Source organism: Triplophysa rosa, linkage group LG9, assembly GCF_024868665.1.
Source record: "Triplophysa rosa linkage group LG9, Trosa_1v2, whole genome shotgun sequence".
Classification (NCBI taxonomy): Eukaryota; Metazoa; Chordata; class Actinopteri; order Cypriniformes; family Nemacheilidae; genus Triplophysa; species Triplophysa rosa.
The window spans coordinates 10,555,028-10,580,158 of record NC_079898.1 but is presented as its reverse complement, the minus strand read 5'-3'; the positions used below and the strand labels follow the sequence as shown (position 1 = coordinate 10,580,158).

The 25,131-nt window shown below is 38.2% G+C and overlaps 1 protein-coding gene across 2 annotated transcripts; it reads right to left on the bottom strand.

The window, feature by feature from the left end:
- Positions 1-187: 187 nt before the first annotated feature.
- On the bottom strand, positions 188-25,131 carry zgc:154058 (Transmembrane protein 150A-like). 2 transcript variants are annotated; one of them, XM_057342905.1, is made up of 8 exons: positions 24,798-25,131; positions 24,446-24,628; positions 19,575-19,622; positions 18,335-18,421; positions 16,587-16,654; positions 9,477-9,604; positions 2,776-2,953; positions 188-2,399 (listed from the first exon to the last, which is right to left on the bottom strand). In XM_057342905.1, the coding sequence occupies exons 2-8, from the start codon at positions 24,508-24,510 to the stop codon at positions 2,161-2,163; spliced, it is 813 nt and encodes a 270-aa protein (XP_057198888.1). In that variant the 5' UTR covers positions 24,511-24,628; positions 24,798-25,131; the 3' UTR covers positions 188-2,160. The 2 variants fall into 2 exon arrangements, with proteins under 2 accessions (XP_057198888.1, XP_057198887.1); XM_057342904.1 differs by having other exon boundaries at positions 24,829-25,131.

Here is a 25,131-nt window from a genome sequence, read left to right as displayed (position 1 = left end):
CAAGAGACATGAAAACGGTGATAAAAATCGAGGTTATCGGATAAAAACACATTTTTTTCCCAAAATACATGAACTGCAGTTGTATTGCTTAAAAGTGAATCTGAACTTGTTTTCTTTGCAGTATTTTTATTTTTTTTTGCAAAGAAATGCAAATAGAAACAATAGTTTTATTTGAAATTTGGGAGAAATGTTGTTAGCAGTTCACAGAACGAAACAAAAATGATAATTTTGCCTAAACACATAGCTATAAATAGAAAATCATTTTAAATCGTTTTAAAATGGTCTCTTAAATGTTTTCGTGGCTGTATATGTTGCTGACTGAGGTGACTTTGCAAGTCACGCCACTCAACACAGCCAACTATCTGGTAAAGCAAACAAGAAAACCCAGCTTCATTGTATTTGTGTATGGATAAACGCTAAAGTCCATAGTGACTAACGGGAACTACCTGCCATGAAAAAATGTCTAAATGACATGTGAAATTTAACATGTGATGCAAGAAGCTTTAAAAGAACAGTTCCTCCTGACCCCTAAACAGAATGTTAGTTTTTGGTTGAACTATTTCTTTAACTAAAGTAAATCGCTTATCCACAGGAAAAAAAGAAACTAAAGGTATAGAGTAATGTCTCATTCTTTATTTCCATACATTTCAGTTAAGGCAAATATACAGTACAATCAAATAAACAAAACATTCCTCTAATCTCAGATCTTTGGATTTATTGAGTCAAAGGCACTTTTGCTATCTGGAATGTAATCTTAAACTGATGCATGGAGTTTGGCAAAGGACTTTAACAGAGACAACAGTAGGTTCTTCAGATATTTATACGCGCCATGCGTTTGATTGTTATAAATCTGTCTGCAGTAGGAATGAACCGTAAATCGTAAAACTTTCACTCTGCTTGAGCAAGAAAGAAAATGACTGTAAATGTTCTGACAAGATCTGACATTCCTGAGTGCAGAGATATATATAACTGGTCAACTGAAATGTGTTTTCAAAAGAGCACTGGTAGCATCAGATGGTGACGTGGAAAGTTAATACAAATGTATTCTGACAGTTTGAATGACACAAACTCTCTTGATAATGACTAGGGAACATTTCTTTTTTAATGCCACATGGGCAGTGTGACTAGTGTGTAACAAGCTTCCTTTTCATAAACATTATGACACTGCAGGCCTGCTGCATTATCACTTTGTAAGAAACAAAAAAGTTCAGTCCTAGACCTGTGAACACGTGTCAAACTAGCCACCAGGGGGAGACAATCTATAAAAGGGCTTTTAAGTCTCTGATCCCTCCCACAGTGACAGAGACCTCCATAATGACATTTACCTCGGGACAAAACAACAATCTTCTCTTCTCAATTACATTTGGTCACAATGTCCAGCAATCCTTCTAACATTCATTCTGGAATGGCACCAATTAGTGGCGACCTAATGTGATCAGCTTATGCGTCTGTTTTGCGTGAGGTTTCTGCTGATCTCATTCAGCTCGGCTGTTTTATTATTTGCTGCATATGATAAAATACATGCCTGTTCAAAGGCTATTGACGTCTATAAAAAGCTGTATTTGGTTCTTCATTGTAAGGCACGCTGGTATTGAGAATCTCCTGAACCGAAAACACTAGACGGCATAATGCTATACAAGAAAAATAAAACACCTTGATGGGTCAACTAGTAGGTCAGAGATGCTTTTTTATATCTCTCGCCTTAAAAAAACAAAAGGCAAAGAAGATCAGCATTTTCGATTCATTGTCTTGCAATGTCTGGAATGGGCACGAGAACATTTTTTTTTAATGTTAAAATGCTTGAGTGTAGAAGGCTTTGGTTTAGTTCACTACATCACTGATTCAGTCTTGACCTTCCAGCTTCATCAACTTGCAGTCTGTTACATGGATAGGATTTCAAAATCCTGATGAGATCAAACAAAACTCCAACACGCGTCCAAGTGCAGTTTCTCAGCATGGAAGATGCTGGATTCAAAAGTCCCCAGACACGGCACAGGTGGCGTAGACTTGGTCTCTCAAAAATGTGCAAAATCTGAGCTGGATTCTTTGGTAAATGTAAGATGGATGTCTGAGATCCAGGGTCCAGTTTGTGTTTCTTTCCTTCTGCAGTTTTTCTGGCATTCAGAGAGAGAGAGAGAGACCTATTGTAGGGCACTGAGGTTAAAGTATGGACAAGCTCTCAGGCTGGAGCTGATTGGCTACGCTAAGTGACTCTATTTTGTGGTCTCGGGTCTGTAGGGACTGTCTGCGGGCCAGCACCATCATTGTGTCACCGGATATCCCGGCGAATTCAAAGGCGAACGTGCCGAAGAACAGCATGATTATCATACAGAAGACCCACTCGAAAATGGCTGATGTGTGTTGCAGGACGAAACTCTCCTGAACGAAAAACACTCCACCTGGAGGAACGTTTGGTTAAGGAATCATAGCAAGCGCTGTAACATTACATAAATCTAAACAGTAACAGGGTTGATCATTTAGCCCCCCCTGAGCTTTATCTCAGGGGCTAGCTGGGCTAAGAGTCAAAATGTTGGTTTCTGGTTACTAATAAAGTAATATAAAAAAAAAAGTTATTTTCTAGAAATAACTTGGATAACAGGGTGGAATGCTTGAAAGTGATAAATACCATAATTACAAACTGTGCAAAAATTAAGAAAACGTAAAGAGATCATTAACTTCGTATATACCAGTAGGCAACATGAGATGTAATAATAATAAACTTGTGAATGAAACAACAGAAAATCTAAATCAGGTGAGTATGAGTGTCAAGGATACTAAGCACCAGGGCTACAAAGGCCAGCAGGGTCATTAACAGGCGCAGGTGACCCATATTGTAATCTCCCTGGGTCTTGGCCAGGCGGTAGGTGAGCGCAGACTGCAGACAGACAAACAGCATGCTGGTGGGGAAGGCCACACCTGCTCCGACATAGTGAAGAACCTTCGCATTATCCACCTGTGAGCAACACAATCATACACCTCAGTAAGATGACAACATAGAAACAGACCCAACGCATCATACGCTGGGGATGTGGTTTAGCGACGGGGAAGTTGATGAATGAAGAAATTGATTATGTTTTATGCTGTTCCAACAGCTAAAATATAGAAATTGTTCACGAAACACCACAACATAATACACAATACATGACAAAACTGGGAATGGTTAGAAATAGTTTTTCACAGGAACAAAAGCATTTGACTGTTTTCTTATTTAAATATGTACAGTCAGATCTGCTGTAGACACGCACATATTCACACACAATCTCTTGTCGAACTGCTTTTAGTTTTTCCTTTTATTCAGTTTGCTGGGGAAAAAACGCCCTGGATTTTTTAGATTTTGTTTCCCCTGCATTCTTTCTTCTGACTATGTCTAGGAAGTAAATTCACATTCAGAGCCCACCACTCTAAACTCTTTAACATGACCCAGAATAAACAACCATATGACTCATACAGCAACCAATCAAACGCTAGCAAGTCAAGTACACATGACTTATTTATAGCCAATGTTGAAACTTGAGTCTGTATGATTTAACAAACTAAAACTGTTTCAAACAATGCATCTTATTTCAGCACAAATATGAACAGCTTTAATTTTGTGTGCTCGAAACAAATGAAGGGATGGGTTAGAACTATGTAGGGAAATATGATTCCAGTACAGTAGGTCCTGGATCCAGCCTGCTAAGAAACCACATGCAGTCCTAAAATTGTCATGGAACATATTTGGGGCATAAGAGGAAACTTGTTTGCGCAGATTTTCCATTTTTATAGCTGCAAGTTTTTCTTCACTCACCACATATTGCTTTGCGTGCTATGTTTGTGATTCGATTGCTTAAAGGAACAGTTCAGCCAAAAATGAAAATAATTTACTCGCCTTCTTGTCATATCAAACCTGTATGACTTTCTTTCTAACACAGAACACAAAAGAAGACATTTTGAAGAAAACTGGTAACCGAACAGCGCAGGCCCCCATTCACTTCTATTGTATGGACACAAAACCAAGGCAGGTGAATGGGTGCCGGTGAACAACATTCTTCAAATAATATATTTTTTTGTGTTCTGCTGATGACAGATTATTCATTTTTGGGAGAACGATCACTTTAAGGAATAGTTACAACTCCCACACCAGCAGAGGGCAGCAGAACACCCACAGCTACAGTGACAACTTCATACAAACACATACTACAGTTTAAAGCATTTACCATATCACATGCTATTTTAAAATGATATACTATGCAGCGTTCAGCTACAGAGCTTTAAACACACCTTTTATCCCCTAACCTGTCTGAAACCTTTGTGCATTTGTCCATTTTTATTAGTGTAGACGATTCTTCTAAAGGTATGTGCAGCTGCAAGAGTATAAAAATGCTATAGAAATAAACGTTAAAACTTTAAATAAATAGTATAACAAAGCAGCTTGAATTGCCAGAAAAGTTACAATGTTGCAGATGACAGGTTTACCTGAGGTTTCTTCCCAATAATATTACCAAAACCGAAACTATATTTACTCTCCTTACTTCCTTTTTTTTCACACTGAAAAGCAAAGTATCAAGTGTTGCAGCAGTAACTTTTGAAACAATAAATCAAGTCCAGGTATTGTCAGGGAAGCGCTCGTGAGTTCAGTCAATGATATTGTGTAAGTTCCCCGAGGCAAAGACTTCCCCTTCACTTTGGTGTCTAAACAGCTGCTGTTCTCTGAGCTTACACTGTCATTAGAACAAGGACATGTTCTCAACTCTGTAATGTTTGAGGTATGCAAGTATGCGCTTTTAAAGAGAGGGACGGAGGAAGCAGTATGTCATGTGGGTAACCGGCACAATGCACAATGAAGAAGCGTGTGACCATGTGATCCATGCCACCGAAACACAAAATGCCAGTGCATGATGTATTACTCAAGACAGATTAAAAAAAGCTGTAAAAAAATAAAAAGCCAGTCACTGTCCAGCTTGTATGCTTCAAGTCCAAACCTGAGCACACAGTGAGCTTTTCTAACACTTTTCAATTAAAACAAACACAGAGATACGGCATAGACACACAGTTAACTGCAGGCAGTCTTTGTATTAGTGTAGCTTCTTTTCTTTTGCCTTGAGCTGCAAATTAGTAACAGAGGAAAGATGCTTCGCTCATATGGACTTGCTTTAACATGTGGTAAATGCCTGCCTGAAAGAAGAGTTTTTAGCTCTGTTTCTCCTTGTATTGTCAGTTCTTGAGGGACATATTTACTACTTTAAGTGTTTAAATGTTTTTTTGTTTCGTTGTTTTCAATGTTTATTCTTCAAATGTTTAATGTTTTTTGTTCCACTGTATGAATTTTACTCCATTGTAGGGAAACTCAAATATACTAGATCAATTTGCAGAATAGCAAAATAACATCTTAAAGGAACAGTTCACCCAAAATGATGATTCTGTCATCATTTACTCACCCTCTTGTCGTTTTAAACCTGTAAGACTTTCTTTCTTCTGCAGAACACAAAAGAAGATATTTTGAAGAACGTTGGTCACTGAACAGTGGGCGGAACCCATTCACTTCTATTGTATGGACACAAAACCAATACAAGTCACTGTCGTTGTTCGCTTATCTACATTCTTCAAAATATCTTCTTTTGTTTTCTGCAGAAGAAAGAAACTCATAGAGGTTTAAAATGACGTAAATAATGATAAATGATGTTTCATTTTTGGAAGTGTGGCTTAAGTTCCAAACGTTAGAGGCACCTGTATTAAGCAATGGCATTTTAGATCAACTGAATCACGGGTATTGTGTTTCTTATCAATGTGTAACTTTTTCTCTGCAGTTCATCAGGGTCTCATTCCTCTGTGCGTTCACAGGCTGACAGAAGGAATGTACAGTTTGCACACACACACACGCACACACCGTGGGGACTTTCCACAGAGACATAATGACGTTTATACTGTATATTCTATCCCCTAACCCTCACCCTACCAAAACACTCACACTACCTATCTGCATTTTGACAATATACTGGTCCCCACATTAAAGGTGGATACCTTTACCATCCTTGAAAATCTGTTCTCACACACACACACACACACTAAAGAGAAAGTTTAAATATTTGGAAGAATATCAGTCACCAAACCGTTCTCATCCCCCATTGATCCCAATATTATTTATTTCCCTACTATGGCAGTAAATGGGGGATAAGATCTGTTTGGTTACTGACATTCTTCCAAATATCTTCCTTTGTGTTTAGCAGAACAAACAAACGAATACAGGTTTGGACCAACTTTAGGGTAAGTAAACGATGACGACATTTTCATTTTTGGGTGAACTGTCCCTTTAACACAGGAAAGAGCAGGATGGTTCATTTATCTTGAATGATTCATCCATTCACTTCTGAGCGAGAAACCTGCTTTCCACCGAACACGTCTGGGTGCAGTTAAATGTTTACAGGGGACCACACAAGCACACACATAAACATAAACATTCACACTCGTGTATAAAAAATGCACGTATGCTAACAGAAACTCTGGAAATCTTACATAAGCTCTACTTGAAAGGGATTCATCCTCTAAACGACCTTTAAATTTAGAAGTCAAAATGTTCATCTAAAACATGACATACTGTATATAAAAGAAATATTCTAAATAATATACTGCAAATCACAACCATGACTATCAGGACAGGATTCCGTAGGTTGGCTCAAAAACTGCATAACTGCTGGGCAATTTCACATAAGTTGTGTGGAAAATATTGACCAGGAAGCAGAGAAGCAACGTGGCAGAGCTTTTTCAACAAGCTCGGACAGGTTTGTGGAATAAGAGGGAGGCCCACACACCTGTACCTTCACTTTATTCAAACAGAACACCCTCTGTGATCTCCAGCCTGATCTGTCTTTCCTCACTCGCTCAGTGCCTCTATAACCTCCTATTTTTCCCAAATTAAGTTCTGTGGAACCCCACCGGAACATTGCTGAAAAACAAAACTGGAAAAGAATTCCATCAAAACTCTCCCAAAATGAAAAAGAAACTGTAACAGTGCCGCCAGTGTTACATAACATGTTTTATCTGATGGTAATAATGGGAGTCTGATGGTGCCCTTATCATCTTACACCGCAGCGGCAGAAGGGAAGGCGGGCCGGCTGATGAGGTACAGATGTGGCGTCTGGGCCACGTGCTCATTCCGTCTCTTCCGCCTGTCAGATCACGGTTGCTGTGCTCCACACACATATAGCATGGTACGGCGTGACTCATTGACCCACGTTTCCAGTAAATTTCCCTCCATTTCATGGAATTTGGGAGGACATGGTGCAATGCTACTTTTCCCAAAAGTGCCCTTTTGGGGTTTGACTGTTAGAAATGGCAGTAGGTGTAGATTTGAAAACTGTGAAACCGTGGAAGATTCATCGGTGATCGTCAATCTTTCTTTGAATCTTTGAAATCTGTTATCGTAATAAATGTAAAAAAAAATGTTCCTTTTTGGCATTCTTAACCAAGCACTCTTATTTTTCATCCCTTTCCCTCCTGCACATTTTAAATGCCAAAACATATTAAATGCATAAATGTACATTTTAGCCTTCTTTAGGATTAAACTAGCATATGGACAGCCTCAAAGCTATGAAACATGAAATGAACAAAATGCCCAAAACTTAGTTTTTCCTCTACAATCCACTTAACAGACTAGCAAAAAAAAGCTACCGCTGTCTCCGAAGTCAAGGGAGTTTTATTTGGCAAGCAGCACCGCTCTTAACATGTCGGCGAGCCCTAATGAAGGTCTGCCTCTGGAGCACAATGTGGCAGGCGGTGGGCAGGAACATTCTGTTCACGTTTCTCTTACACAAACAGAAGAGTGGGAGGGGCTCCAGGAGCAGACCGCTTCATTTCTGTGAGCCCACCTCCAGACGCGAGAGAGGAAATCAGAGGAGCAGAGCGGGAAGGACCAAACGTGACCTAATGGACATCAGACTTCACATGTGCAACCCAAACACGGATGTCTCGGCTCTGTGCACAATGTTGCTTTTTACACACAGCGAGCGGGTGGTCTTGTATTATAATAGGCTCAAAGTAAAGTAATTATTTACTCGCTCTCATGTAGACTGTATACTGTATTTTTCTTTCCGTAGAAGACAAAAACGACATTATTAAAGCTCTGTTTGGCTTGGAAAATAAAACAATGGACTTTTATGGTGACTTTAAAGGCTAACAGCCCTTGTTCACTATGAACTGTACTTGTGGAAAAGAGCTATGAGAAGAATCAGCAACATATCTCCTTTTGCATACTCGTTTAGTGTATACAGTAACATTTTAATGTTCGGGTGAAGTGCTTCTACACAAGCAAGACCTTTAAGATAAATGGCAGATTTCAGTGACCAATTTAAAGCAAGGATATAAAACACAAAAATGTAACCAATGGCCAGCCAGCTAACTAAGCTTATTGAAATCCAGGGGAGTAGCTTTGCTGGATTTCAAAACATTTCAAAAATGCATGGGAGTGGATGAAAAATGACTGTCCTTAAAACAAAATAGCTGATAAGACAAATTCTTTGAGTTCATAATCCAGCAAAGACAGAGGTTTATACTCTGAAACACCTGCCTACATCATAAATATAGCATGCTTCAGTGAAGAAGATAAATCTATGGACAAACCTGTGCTTTCTCCTTCACACACACACACACACACACACACATAAACGTTTATGCATTGCTTCTGATGCAGAACATAGTTAAGATATGGACGCTTACATTAGCAAGAGAATGGTTGGTCTCCGTCTCTGTATCTATGGCAACCAGCCCATAAAACCCTGCGATGCCCCCGTTGGCCGACCTCCCCACGTCGCTAGCAGGCCGGGCACGCAGCCAATCGTCCAAACATTTCGACCTGCAAAAACGCGGCCGCCACAGTCTCACGCAGATTCATAAATAAAGGTAAAGGATGTCGGGCTTGGAGGAGCGCAGGGCTCGGCATGAGGAGGTTTATGAAGCCTGCCTTCCAAATCTCATAACAACAACATTTATCTAAACTCTCCAGAGGAGGATCCAGCGGAGAACAGAAGTTGAGAATAACTGAAGCAAGAACGACATTCATTCTCCAGAAATATTTGACACTGTATATATGCAAAACGCACACAACCATACGCCCTCAAACACAAATAAACATGTGCAGAAATGTTTCGCAATCACATCACTTGAACCACTTTCAAAGGCAGTTAAAAATAAAACCAACCGGATGCATTTTGACAATCAACCAGCTTCTGCTCAATTCTTTTACCAGGTAAACCCACACAAACCAGCCAGCACATTCAGAAATTCATTCAAGTCTCAGCTGGTCATATCAGCAGGGTTACCATCAGTTTAACTGTAAGCCAGACCATACTGAAGTATTTCTGCAGGAAGCCACTGTGTATGTATAAGAGAATGGGGCTTCCTCTAGCTGTCACATGACCAACCTGAAGTCCTGGAAAGAGTTCATGAGTACACCACTGACTACACAACTGTTCATACAAAAGAGTAAAGAGTCATGTCTGTACCTGAAAGTTTCCCACCATGATGAGTCCTGCAGCACAGATCCAGCCGGTGGAGAGACTCGCTGTGTTTAATACACAGTTTTGGTGCTTCTCTATCACATGGGCATAACGCAGCAACACAATAACCATCACTGAGTGGAGAAAGAGAGAGAGAAGTTTTGTTATTTAATTTGATTAAAAAGGTTTACCAACTACCATAATAATAATAATGGATATGTTTTACTTCTATGTCACCAAAAGCCTGTGGCATTTCCAAGGTATGTGAATTCATATTTTGCATTTGGCAGATCCCTTTATCTAAAGCAGGGGTTCTCAACATTTTTGACTCCCCCACTGAACTCAATAATAAAAAAACTCAATATTTCTAACAAATAAAATATTTTAGAGCTTAACATTAACTGGGAAAAAATGTTTATTCATAATAAAAATGGCCAAAAAATGAGACATATCTTGGTTTTCAGTGCTCTTTTTGTCTTCATTTTAAATAATTGGTCATCTTGAGGCCCCCTTGGAAGTCAGCTGGGCCCCCCTGTTGACAACCACTGATCTAAAGTAACTGTCAACTCATGGTATATTTCATCAGTGTGTTCCTTGGAAAATTAACCCATGACCTCAGTCATTGCGCAACTGGTAGAGCATGGCACAAATAACACTAAATGAATTTACCCTTTTTAAGTCGTTCATTAGATGTTTGTTCATATAGTACCAGTCTTTGTGCTGTATGTGAGTGTTTACTAGGTTGTTGACTCCAACAAAAATAAAAACTTTTATTCATTTGGCAAGACGCTTTTATCCAAAGCGTAGATGCCATCTTCAGACTCTTACTCTTTTCCCAACTAACTGGCCTCTGGACAATAGTCAAATCCAATTAAAGATGGGGTAACATGCTATTTCATGCATTCTGACTTCTTTACACTGTTAAACGTGCTGTCTTCTCATGCTTAACATGGTCAACTTGTTAAAAAACGAGTTGGACGTATGACGTAGTATTTCTGTGCTCGATACACCCCCCCAGCACTCCAAGTTTTGTAACAGGGATCCTATTCCTTTTATTGGCCATTCTCCCGAAAAGCACGGCCACGCGTCATCCACCTAGCGAAAGAGCACGCGCTAGCGTGAGAGAAAGAGCACTTCAATGCATCACACCCATCAATGCCGCTTCACTCAGCTGATGGAAGTTTAGTTGTGTTTGTTTGCTCACTGCATTTTGGTGGTGAATGTTATATAAACAGTGGATATAACCAGGGCTGTACGTTTACTTTTTTTGCACGTAGCACTGGTGCTACAGAGGTTTAAAGTTTTGTAGCACAGGCCAAACAGTTGTAGCACAAGTATAAAATGTCTGTTATATTAGAAAAATATACACAAAAAATATTTATGTGTAGTTTATCACATGTTACAGTTGGGTAAATTTGGGCCATATAATTTCGTTTTTCCCAAGTTTTTTCTGTTTAAAATTTTCTGAGTTCTGTGTTTTCCGTTCTTTTACTATACAATAATTATATATTTGTCCACATACTGTTGTATACTCTATTATATTATGTACAATGGTAAACTGAAGTAAAATTCCTCCTTTTGCAGATACAAAGGTGATTTTTATATATTATTATATATACTGTATGTATATATTAAATATTAGTTTATTAATTATAGGTATACTCTAGTGTTTACAGTTGATCAATTTACTGCTAGAATACAACAATTCATTATAGTATATATTATAATAAAATGGTGTTTTTAATATGGATGTTCAAGTTTACCAGACTTTTATTTTGACGTGTCGTCACAAAGAGTGTATGATTGACGATATCCAGTGTTGGGTGTAACTACTGTGTGTAATATATGTGTGTGCAATAGTGGAATTGACATCAAAATTCAAAGCCTAACTTTAAAATCGTGCTTTAATCTATAATTCTCACATTTGTAATACTTGAGTCAGTTAATAATACTACTTTTTTTAGTTTAATATTATTTATTTGAATGAATTAAAAGAGCCGTTTCATGTCTATCCTTGAATCACTTAACTAATCAAAGTTGATGTAGGATATAGAAAGTAATCAGTAATGAGTATTTTTTTGGAGAGAGTAATTTGTACAGTAATCTAATTACACTATTGATTTTGTAATTAGTAACTAGTAATTAATTACTTATCAGAGTAACTTGCCCAACACTGATGATATCATTTCTCTAACAGTGAAATGCTTATGAAATAAACTCTCAGATCAGCTCTGGAGTTCATGTGTTCATGTCCTCATAGAGGGACGCAGACAAATGCACGAGCCTCACACGCGTGTGTAGTAATGCATTAAACTGTGCAGCTCATTCACATTCACGAAAAACAAGCAGGTGACATTTTTAAAAAGCCGGATAGCGCCTCCGCTTTTCATTTCCTGTTTCCACATCGGGCTCTAAATATGGACTCAGTGCAGGAAACCACGTTTTAAACGCAAAAACAACTAAAATAGCAGTGCAGCATTGATTTATATCACACACAAACAAGCACTGCGACAACTACACCTAACACAAACAAGCGGCTCTGTCTAAAACGCATATCAAAAACTATACAGAACTGTATCGCACGCGTGCTACAATGGTCAATTTATTCTTAGCACAGACAGAATTTTTCGTAGCATGTGTTGCACTGTACAGCCCTGGATATAACGCTGGATTTGGAGATCTTTTGAAACTGATAGACGGAGCGGTCCCAGCGCTAAAAGATGCCGGACATGAATCGTACGCGGTAAGTCTTATGTCTTAACTAAGTCATATGTCTGTGTTTTGTTGGCAAAAAAACCTATAGGTATAGTTCACCCAGAAATAAAAATGATCATCATTCACTTAATATCAAGTTGTCTCAAACCTGTATAAGTTTTGTTGTTCTTTAGAACACTAAGCAAGATATTTGGGAGAACATTTGTAACCAAACAGTTGTGGGGCGCTATTGTCTACTAGGGATGTAACGATTCACTCAGCTCACGATGCGATGCGAGTCACGATTCTGATCTCACGATGCGAATTATTCACGATTTACTCACGATTTATTTTTACAAAATGCTTCACGTTTCTTTGTATAATAAAATAATGTCTTATTTCAAATAACAAATCTAAACTGCAATTTTATAACAAATTAATAATAGAAAAAGTCTCTTTAATATAAACAAACTAATACTGTCTGAGCTTTTCTTGGATTTTTTTGCATTTAAGAAATATCAGCATGTCCACGTTTAGATTTGCAGTGAAAATAGCGGCCCCTGCTGTTCAAAAAATGTATTGCGATTCAGTTCACACCTCAACCGATTTGAATCGTCACTCATTATATCCGATTTTCAACCGGCTCACGGTGAATCGTTACATCCCTATTGTCTACCATAGTAGGAAAAGAAAACAAATCTTGCAAGCTAAGCTATTTTAAAAGCCTGTATACTGAGAATCAGAAACCAAAACATATGCTGCAGACCATCAATTGGTCTTCAACAGGGAAGACAGACCGTTTTTATATACAATAAGTGGTATGAAACTTTAGTGGCAGTAACAAAACAAGATGTCTGATACAACAGTTTAGGAGAAGTTACGAGGATGGAAAAACAAACATGTCTGCAGGCAAATGTAATTTACTGTGTTTAATAAAATCCAGCTGAAACAGCATAACAACAACACAAACTGTGTACCGAAGTGATTGTTCACTGTCATCTGTATTCTTTATACACAACCATCTACTATTGTTCAGTTATCGTCCAAATGTACTATCAAAGACTTAAATATAATACCAGACATGCTCAACTTTGTCTATTTGTGCTTTGGACAACCCAAGATCTTTTCAACTGTCTATCTATTTGTGCGTGTGCGCGAGTGTTTGTATGCGTTGTTTCCTGGAAGTAAACTCTCGGCTTCAGAATGCAGGACACAGAAGCGGGGTCTCAAAAACACATGGTGTCAACTGGACGCAGGCCATTATTATTCTGCTCTGTAGCTACAGCCACACCTCAGACACAAAACCATGTTAAACTCCTATAAAACCCGCAGCACATTATAGGATTGTCTAGCATTACTAAAAATGTGCCACGGTTCTGCTACACATTTGCTCAAGGACGGGGTGTCTTGAATACGTCATTGGGTTGGTGTCAACATCACAACAGAATTCATTAGGTCACTTTGGAGGTCACATCTTGTGCTTTTCTAACTGAAAGGATGATAATGTTTGTACTAAATACATCAGTGATTCTCTAGACAAACTGTGAAGTACAAACTGGAAAAAAATGATGAATGGCACAGACAGAACATGCACGTTCAGTTCCACAGAATGCTGACTGACAATCTCATTATAACTCATTATAATCTGTGGCTATTTCAGACTCTTACAGCACACAGACGCCTTGATGGTCAACTAGTATTTTCTGAGAAACGTTGTTTTAGAGAGACACATCGAGCATCCATTCCGTGCCTCGTATAACTAAGAGCAAGTGTACGGCACACCAATGAAGGGAAGCATGTTTTTTTTAACATGCTGATATCTCGTTGCTATTGATTGCAGTGTATGTCCCACTAGGAAATGACCAATCTGAGTCAGATTACAGAGAGCTATATAACACCATATACGTAGCTGTAAATTTATTTATAGTGCTTATTGTAAATATGGTAATAATTTCTTATCCATAATAGAGTTTTGTATTTTAAATAGACATTTGTATCAGTAAATGTTCTGCCACAAAATGCGAATCTACTTTGCTTATTCAGCTGTCTATAAATCATTATTTAATTAAATATAAATCGGAACTTATTTACGTATGGATTTATTCAAATGATCTCTTAAAATCTTAAATGCTCAAGGTAGTTTTCTTTTTTATGTAATAAACATTTTTTAAACATCAATAAGAACACAAAGTATTTTAAGGTTTTTCTTCAAATGCAATTCAATATAGTGATAATAACATACAACGCAAAAAAAACCTTGTAATTATTGTGATATGAACAATTGATACGAGTCGACGATATGTCGACGATTCAGTGAGTCTGGACACTATAGTGCACACCGTGAGTTAATAAAAGTTTAGCTTAAATATGTGATATGAATCAATAATGCTAAATAAATAGCTGTTCAAAAAGTCGCCTCACTTGAAACAAGTGGATAAAAAGAGAAAAAGACACATAAGCATTATTAAATGCTCAAATCTGTTGGGTTTTGCATGTTAATGTATATCTCCCATGCAATTTCCTTTCCATGTAACAATCATATATGAAAAGTTTACACCTTGGTGCAGGACTTAAAAAAACATAAAAAGGTAAAAGTATAGTTACAAGCTCTTTGGGAGCCTTAACAAGCTTTGGTCAGTTCGTGCTGTGACCCTTCTCCAGCCTGTTTCCGCACAGTTACAGTGCTGGTATATGTTGAGAGATGTTTCCCCAATACCATGTGCAGATTCAGGAACACAGAGTATTATATAACCTGCCACTTGGAAAACAATGCACCCCTAGGGAACCCCTGGTCACCCTTGATCGGACGGTCGGCATGCATTTTTATCAGGCTGCTGAGATTTTTATCTCAATATGAGCTTTTTGGTCTGAGCAACTTTTCTAAGATCCCTTTGTCCGGGAACCACGATGTAATAAATCACGTAGCATAAGGCGAGGTTTTCGTTTGATACCAGAATTATATAAGACGTATATTCAAAAAGAATTCACAAGCGACACTTTCTTGTATTGTTGGATGAACAACGGTGACTTCCTTACGCAAACAGGCAGAGACGGAGTTTCACAGCAGGACAACACTCTCAATCACAGGGTGGAGGACTGGACACAACAATACAACCCTTCAGCTCTCAGCAGGAGGACTGCCACCAGGAACAGACGCTCAGGTCAAAGGTCACAGTGAACCGATGAGTCTTTACAAGTTCTTCTTTTCACAGACCTGCTGCATAGTTTGCACTTGGCTGTGAGCAGCAGTATCAGAGCACAGAGTAGGGCAATGGCCACCTACACTACAGCAAATTTACTTATGATTGTTTGTTGACATGAGCCTCATAAGTGCCATGAAACTATTGAGAGAGTTTTAATGTACGACATGCAATATGAGTCATCAATCTTCATAATGCTGTTTTATAAAAGATTTGGTAATCTCACATTTTTAAGAGTCTATTATAACACTTATTTTCTGAGAATGTATTAGTATAGAATTTTTGCCGTCCATTAACAATTACTTAAAAGCTTAAATCTGACAAAATTGTTTGAGTCAACACCTTACTGTGCAACCTTGCTTCTTATGTAAATGTATCTTTAAAGCATGTTTTAGAAATTTTACCAAGAAACAAATAATACATAAATAATGGCCATTAACTACTCTTAATATTAATATGATGTTTTGAATATAATAGGAATCAGTTTGTTCCTCCACTGTGAAATACCTGAATATAAATGAAATTCAGATCATTTCAAGTGATGATTCATTCTTGTGCACTGTGTTTGGTTATGAAAAGTGACATCATCAACCAAGACATGCAGTCATCAACATTCACTGACGTCTTATTCTGGTATGCAATGCTTAAAGATTTGCTATTCATACTTTAGCAAATGTTTAGGAAACTAGCTTTAGGATGATAATGCCAGCCTGACATCTCAACATAAACAGAATACGTCCGTTATATAATTACTGTATATACTGTAGCTCATCAACCTGTGGCGGTGAATATTATACTTTTGCAAACACTGTAAGCCGGCAATTTCCTGAGCTAAATTGCTGCCTAGACAGTGAAACATTGTAGCACAGATGGGAATCATTTACTGAGGAGTAAACGACAGATTCATCTGAAATTCCAAAATCAAAAAACGTTCAGGAATAGTTCAAACGGGTGGAAAAACAGGAAGCTGGAGCTTAACTACAATGATCCATTCAATGCTGTTGATTAAATAAAACGAGATTTGCAATTTAGCTCTTAGGATTGCAGGTTTTGCAGTCTGAAGCCCCACGGACTGTTCGTCCATCCGGTGAAAAATAAAGCGGGCGCTTGCACCCATGACTCACACAATTCACGTTTTATGGAAAATGGAAAGAGCAGCACACAAATGAGTAGAATGCAAATGGTGATCAGACTTTGAGTGATGTCATATGCCATAACTCACCCATAAAGGATCCGGTGCTACAGATGAGACTGAAGAAGCAGCTCTCTGGAGGAAGAGTCCCACATTTACTGCAGATCAAAGCATCAGAGCACAGGTTAGATGCCAAAGACTCTCACAATATCAACACACACATGTATAGACACACATTAAAAAAAGTCCCATTGGCAGAAAACAAGGATTGGCCTCTTTGGCCCTTGGGAACGTACATTGGCAGCTGGGGATTCTTTTGGGAAAAGGGGGGCAAAACTCAAAGAGGGCTTGAGGACCCATTTACCACACAGCTGTCATACTGCATGGGAAATGACAAAAGACAAAAAAACGATAGTGGACAGCATCGGCAGTGAACAGAAAATATATACAAACATCCATAAAAGGAAATCTTCCTCCTAAACATGCAGGTTATCACCACTGGAGACAATTTAAGCCATAACATGTCACTGTGACATGAAGCCTTTAAAAGGACATACAACTGTAAACTTATGAAGTAAACGCATGTAAATCCATGCATTTGGCAGATGCATTTCCATAGACACTTCAGAGTGCATTCAAGGAATAGTTTATCACTATTCCTGGAAACTGAATCCATGGCATGGCAAGTTCCTAAACGAACTCGCTCTTAAACAATTATCTGACATACTGTGAAGACCAAACACCAATGCACGCAATTAGGATTAAATATAGTACGCTTTCTATAAATACACAGAAGTGTTCCACAAGATAAGCCAAAAATGTATGTAGTTCCTGTGTGTGTGATCTGACCTTTCACCTACATGAGAACATGTCTGGGATAAGAACTACCGACTATAGAAACTTGCAGTCAAAATAACCCCCCCTCACACACACACACACACACACACACACACACACACACACACACACACACACACACACACACACACACACATACACACACACGCGCACACACACACACACACACACACACACACACACACACACACACACACACACAAACTGGTGGTATACAGCATAAATGCAGATCATGGGCACACCCAATGCACATAAATAAGACAAGTTAAAACTATAAATCACAGCTAAGGCACAGAAAACAGACGACCTATTGATCGTCTAGGCCCTACAAAGTGATTGCAGAATGCATAATATAGTGATGTCAGGTTTCTCTTTGATGATAAATCAGCCTAGTAAAGTCAAATAAATGAACACAAAGGTTTTGCTAAAGCCTCAGTGTTTGTCAGTCATATGGGAATGTTGTGTTAAAGAGAGAAGAGCAGCTCCGGGTCTTTCCCTCACAGCAGGAAAAATATCTCGAACTCAAATTAAAGGTGCAAGGCAGGTCATGGCGAACAATGGTTCTGGATTTCTGTTTCTCTCTGACCCTTTCTTTGCCTTTAGATGGAGGACGATAGAAATGACACACAAGAGAAAAACAAGAGACGCATGCAGAAGAAAGGAAGGAGCTATTGAATAAGAATGTGCTGGCATACACTACTGCATCATGAGACAGGGTAAAAAGATGAACGGCTGCTTTTTATGAATAGGGTGAAAACTTGCTGTGTTTATTTGTTGAACTTTTCAATGTTTTATTATATTATTCAATATTTTATTCCTAAATAAGAATGTCTCTATTCTCTAATATATACATTTTAGACTATTGCACCCTATTCCCTAAACTGTCTGATTTCAGTGCCCAAAAAAACAAGTTTAGTCATTTTACTCAAAATGTTCATACAGTTAAATAAAAGTTTGTCCTGATGTCATTTCGTACAGACCTTATGAGTGGAATGTTGTCCAGAGTACAGCATTGGATTGGTCCCCTCTGGAAGGGCAGATCCACCTCACACGTCTGGTTATACATCCTGTATATAAACAAACACACAAACCACCATACATGCATTATAAAGGTGTGACCGTTCACTAGCAAGAAATGAAAAACGATACTAAATGCATTCCATATTTGGTTGTGAATCTGAAGAGAATTGTTGTATTCCTCCTGCACACTGGATGATGTTACAGTTCATTTCCAGTATAAACGTGTATTCACAGTCACTAGACATTTCAACTCATCCTACACCATGCGGAAATGTAAAACAAACATAATGTAGCTACACTTCATTTGTAAAGCTAACACACTCCGCACCAGCGAGCTAATGCTCCACCTCCATCAGAAAATAAACCTGAAAGAGTACAGTTGATCCCAGTGTTAAAATTATCCAGGAATGTAAAGCTCAACTCATGCGTTCAGCAGAAGGTGGAGCGTTTGACTTAAACAGCTGAAGTTGAACAAACAAGAGCAAATTTAGCCTGTTTGTTGAACAGAACTGCTTTTAAAAACGTTGACCTGCACAACTTTTAAAGATGAGATATATTCATCATGAGCCAAAAAATCTTTGAAATCCCTTACTGATTGATCTGATTGAAATCTCGCACACAGGTGCCATTATTACGGCTTTAAAAGAATTAAAATGCAGTAGTGCGCAAAGCCTAACTGCAGTTGCCTAGACTCTGTTGTGCTTCATATGCTAATGTTTGACTAGAAGCTCTCATGGTACGAAGCACAAGTTAACCTGCGATTAACAGAGACAATAAACAAGGGCTTTGATTCTTAACTCGCTCATATGTCCTTGAGCCAAATGAAGTTAATGAGCGAGGATTCGTTCAACATCTCACATCAAAATCATCACTCATTACATCTGATGATGCCACATGAATTGTAGGAGACATCACTAGGGGTTCTCGGTCTAATGTGCATGTGTTAGAAAGGTGCGAGTATATGTTCTATAGTAAATTATTAATAGATAACAGATAAGATTTTAGTACCCAACAGTAATTTTTTACAGTAAATGTTTCTTCATTTATTGAAGCATTAATGAATCATTAGCATTTAATAATTTATAAATAAAACAATATAATACATTTAATTTACTATTTATATGTCATTTTGTAATTCATTCGATGCTTATGCAAATAAACAAATTGACAATAGAGTTTAAAAACTGAATGAATTCTCACCAGTTGTCCACAGGACAGACGTGCTGATTGTATAAGGCCATGGCATACCTGAAAATCAGAAATGATGACACACATATTAGTCAGAAAAACTGCAAACCTGAACTAATTTTAAAGGCCCAGTGTGTAACTTTTTGAAGGATCTATTGACAGAAATGCAATATAATATACATAACTATGTGTTCAGATGTGAATAAAAACCTTACATAATGAAGCGTTATGTTTTATTACTTTATAATGAGCTATTTCTATCTACATACACCGCGGGTCCCCTAACATGGAATTCGCCATGTTGTTTCTACAGCAGCAGCCCTAAACGGACAAATGCGTTTCGTAAATATGTTTTATCCTTCGACAAAGAAGTGAAAATGTTACATCTCACACTAAACACAATCTGAACAAGTATCTAAACAAAATGGACAAAAACACGCAAAAATAAACCCCACGTATTAAAAAAACATTAGAACGCAGCCATTATTCTGTCAAAAAAATCTAAATAAAGGTTATGCTGACCACAAGAACAATGTAAACCACAGAGGTCTAAGATCATTCTCAAAAAGCATTACAGACCCAACGTTTAAAAGAGCCGAAATAAATATATAAAACAATTTTTTATTATGGACAACATCAAAGTGTTTCCAAATGAAGCTGTGGAAACTGAACATCACAGAGGCCTGTGTCCTCACTGATAAAATCAGGGGTGCACGTCCTTTTGATGTGACATTCTGCTTGCAACATAAAACCAAATAACCGGACAGCTCTGGAAATACAGTCAATATGACGGTACATCTTTAGCTTATGCTGGCATTATGTGTCACTATTTGCTCACACAACAACCTCCTGATCCAGTCACACTGACCCTCAAAGGAAGTCAATGAACACGGGGGCATCAGATAACGGTCAAAGGGAATGTTCGCCTTCAAACTTTTACAGAGTATGAAGAATTCTTTCAAGCAAGCAAAGTTGCTCACAAATGGATGAGATAAAAAATATATGGATTGTCCATGGATATCATTTTTCTCTCATGCTAATCTCAGTGTTGACACACAAACACATTGGCATCTGTCTAGTGTAACTGCATCTGACAGCATACAGGGTCAGCCATGGGCTAAACAGCAATTAGCTTTGTTTTCATTTCTTGTAAACGTGTACGTGTCTGTATCCACAGAGATACAGACCACCTGAGCCGTGCGTTACACTTGGAGCATCTCTGAGAGAAATTACATTTGGTAAACAAACATTCTGCCATCTGCCCTGGCTGGTGTTGTTAATAAACATGGGCCGTTAAAAGGTCACTCTCAACATCACAGGAAACACAAGGCCTGTCTTTTACTAAACACAATCTGGCCACAGAGTCGCACAGCTTTTGTGTCAGATTAAAAAGCGACTTTATTTAACACATTGTTTAGTATGTTTTAGTTTTAGAGCGAAATAGAGTATGGCACTACAGAACTGAGTTGCAAAAAGTCTTCAAAGTGAAAAAAGAAACAACAGAAAACAAAATCTAGTTTAATTCATTTACAGGAATAACATGAAACTTAACTAAAACTGTGATTATTTTGCCTCACACCTGAAAAATGTTTGTTTTTTAGTATATGCAATATGCAAATATTGTTTGTGAATATAGGGCTGCAACAACTAATCGATAAAATCGATAATTATCGATAATGAAAATAGTTGTCAACGAATTTCATTATCGATTAGTTGGTCTGTGACGTCACTTGCGAGCTGCGCAGTTATAAATCAAGCTCGTCTTCTTCCCTTTTAAATGTCTCTCCGTGCAGCGCCATGTGCGCAATTTTAAAGTCGCGCGCGTCTCTCCGTGCAGCACAAGTTGCGCAGTTTTAAAGTCAAACTTGTCTCTCCGTGCATGCGTCTCTCCGTGCAGCGCGAGGTGCGCAGTTTTAAAGTCAGACGTGTTTTGCATGCATCTCTCAAAGCCGCGCAGTTTTAAAGTTTAAAGGGGAGAGGTGTTTAAAATGACAAAATTAAAGATTATTTTAGTAAAACCCAATTTGTGGCGTTTGCACTTTGCAAAGTACATAATAGGCTAAATACCCTGATTTGGGGGTTTATTTATATCAGAGGTGGGAAGTAAGGAAGTAAACTTTTTGTACTATACTTACGTATTATTTTTTCTGGATACTTTTTACTGTACTTCACTACATTTGAATGACAAATATTTCACTTTTCATGCCACAAAAAAAAAAGATTTCTTTGGCCAACCGCCCCCTCCCACGTTTGTCAGCTGCTTCTAATATGACACACCTGAATCAACTCAGCCTTGGTGTGTTAATTAGGGAGACATCCACAACAATTTGGGAGAAGGCAAATGAGTTCAGTTGTGTATACTTTTCCCATCTCTGATTTAGTCATTACTGTATAAGCAAAAGATCTAATTAAACTTTTTATCCGATTAATCGAAAACATAATCGTCCAACTAATCGATTATCAAAATAATCGTTAGTTGCAGCCCTATATTGTTATACTGCACACAAATAAAAATGCATGAAAAGAAAAATGATTCTTTCTTTGGTTCATGTAATGAAAATTTTAATTTCTGAATCCTTCTGGCTTATATGGTTGTAATGAGAAAAAGTAAAATATAATGTATATTAATTTGTTTACAAAATGGATTTCTTTAATTAATTTCAAAGTGATTGATTATCATTTAATTTGTCTATGAACCTCGGCCAGAACTTACTAAAAACTAGCAAAGGTAAATACTCCGTAAGGTTAAGACCTGTTTTCGTGAAAAAACCTCCAAAACATAAGGCAGTATCACCCTTCTTCCATTCAATATCATGTTCTTATCTCATTCACTAAAATGCCAAAAGCTCTATATTCACAGCAGCTCTGTGCAGGTGTGAGAATTAATGACCGGCACTTCAGATCTGATAAAAGCCACATCCCAAACAAAATGGGTCAAAATGCTTCATTTCAAATCTTTCTTCAACAACCACTGCGGCAACACTGACATTTCAGCTGTTGGCTTGTGGCCTAAAACTTACAGATGACACACAAAGCCTTTGTTTTGAATAAATGCTATCGGAGTTGTTTGCATAAACAGTATCTTCAACCCCAAAGAGAAAAGCACATCATTGTGGGAATACGCAATTCAGTGGCATGAGTAAGCCACGTTCTCCCAATTCATAAACAACAGACTGAACGCAAGAAAGAAGGTCCAAATGGAAATTCTGCATGGAAATGTACCCTCGCACTAGATGGAAACGTTTTTACAACGTAGCCTGAATAATTCAAAGCCTCAAACAAACGTTCCACTGTGGTGTATCTAGGGGCTATGTACTGTGAAACGCTTGCAGCTAACTTTCATTCTAAAACAATAAAGCGTGAGAACAAAACAAACTTTTTTTTTCAGATTCACATGTACTTTGAACTGTTTTTGGTAATTCTAACTTTGTAGCTCATATTTAGAGATGCTATTTTCTGCTACAAAAACAAGCCCTTTCTTGCCTGCATAATGGAAAAGCCTCTGGAGCAAGACGACTTTGGTCCATGTTGTATTGGGATCATCTCCCAGACTGTCATGGAAATAATAAACCAAAACACTTTCTCTCCCTTTCTCCCTCTGGCATAGTAAATGAGAAGTCACTGATGCTGTCCTATCCTCACACAGGGTTTTTGTAACCACCTCAGTCACTTTACTCTCAGCGTTCTACAAGAGAGGAAGAGGACCTTCAGCTCACTGTAGAAATGGAAGCATTGCACAGGAAGGAAGGGACATGAAACAGGTCAACCTCTAAGAAAGTGAAAATGCAAAAACATCTCATATTGCTGAGACTTCCAACAACACTGATCCAACCTGGAGCCGAGATCCTTCACCCTGACGTCTTAAATATGATTCTGGCTAATTTTTCACTCTATTCAAAGGCATTAAAGTGATAGTTCACCCCAAAATGAAAATTCTGTCATGAATTACTCACTCTCTAGTTGTTCAAAATCTGTATAAATGTCTTTGTTTGGTTGAACACGGAGAAAGATATTTGGACAAATTCTTGTAACCTAACAGTTCTTGGACCCCATTGACTACCATATAGGAAAAATGACAATGGTAGTCAAAAGTGCCCCAGAACTGTTTGCTGTCCTACATTCTTCAAAATATCTTTCTCTGTGTCCATCTTAACAAAGAAATTTATTCAGATTCGGAAAAACTTGAAGGTGAGTAAATGATGACAGAATTGTTATTTTTGGGTGAACTATCCCTTTAAGGTCGCTCATGCATAGCTCTCTTCCAGAACATCATGACATCTCTCTTTATTACTCTGCTATGAACACGTTAATAATATTGACCTCAAAGTCTCCGTCATTTTCAGGCAAGTTAAGACGAGTCAACTATGGGCAAATGTGTAGTGGGTCTATAAAATAGCCCACTCCCCAGTGAGTAGGAATATGGCTGTCATTTTTGAAGATAAAGGCATCAGGGCTGTATTTCAGCTGCTATAATGCTTTTATAAACATTAACCTTGAGATATAAAGATTAACATTGAAAATTGTAATGCTCATGTTCCAAAACGTTATTCCAGGGACATAACAGACTTCTCTTGGTATGAAGAGAGCATCTTTTATGAAAATTACTATGGCTATTGTTGATATAATAAAACTATATAGTAATAGAGTTGAATTAAACATGTTTTTTCCAACAAATATCATGGTAAACTATGGTTCCTGTTATATACAATGGTACATTTGTGGTTATTATGGAATTCTGAAACCAGACTACTCAACTCCATATTCACAGCAATAAGCCTCTGAAATAATGTAATCCCAGTGTTCATGACAGCTGTACCTTTCGTCCCTGTTTTGCTTTACAAATCATACTTTTTAAAAGCAGCATGAAGTAAAGAGAGACTCACACGACCCATATTCCAGTGATGGTGAGAGCTGGGAGGCTGACGGGTAAGATCATCCACAGAGACATCTCCGACACTTGATCCTCTACAGCGTCCGCTTCTTTCTCCTTCTCCAGCCCGCGTCCCTCTGCTCATCAATGTGCATTTATACTCTCTTCACAGCCACTCATTTTATACATCATATACCTGCGAGGAACACGGAATAACATTTACAACGAGGACAAATCTAAAGCAGGAGTTGCAGGAGTATTACTGAAACACTGTAAAAGCGTCGCGTCGGTCTCGAGCGCATGCAGAATTTTGTCCTTTTAGTAACACGGCAAAATGGCCGAGTGAAGTTGAAGCCGTAACTTACGTGTATCAAAAAGATTGCGACCGTATCTCACCTTCCCCTCGTTGATGGTCCTGCAGACGAGTCTCCGTCACCTTTGTAAAATCCACAGACAGTCCGCGGATCGATGAAAGACGCGTTACAATCTATCCGCAATAAGCTGTAGCGTTACTTCTCAAACGACGAAGAATCCGCGACTTTTGAGTATCTCCGTTTTGTAGTTTCTCTTCGCTGTCGGGCTTGATCACTAAAGGAGAGATTTGCAGGGTCTCTGTCTGATCTCGTGTCCCGCCGTGTGGAGTGAATGCAAACTTAAAACAGTCCAGCTGTTCCTCAGCTCCGCCTCCAGACACACGGT

Excerpts from the sequence above, each read along its gene's own strand:
- zgc:154058 (XM_057342905.1), bottom strand. The coding sequence starts at position 24,510 with ATGTCTCTGTGGATGATCTTACCCGTCAGCCTCCCAGCTCTCACCATC. Across the intron at positions 19,623-24,445 it reads ATCACTGGAATATGGGTCGT|GTATGCCATGGCCTTATACA; the intron begins GTGAGTCTCTCT and ends TCTGATTTTCAG. Across the intron at positions 9,605-16,586 it reads TAGCACCGGATCCTTTATGG|TGATGGTTATTGTGTTGCTG; the intron begins GTGAGTTATGGC and ends TTCTCCACTCAG.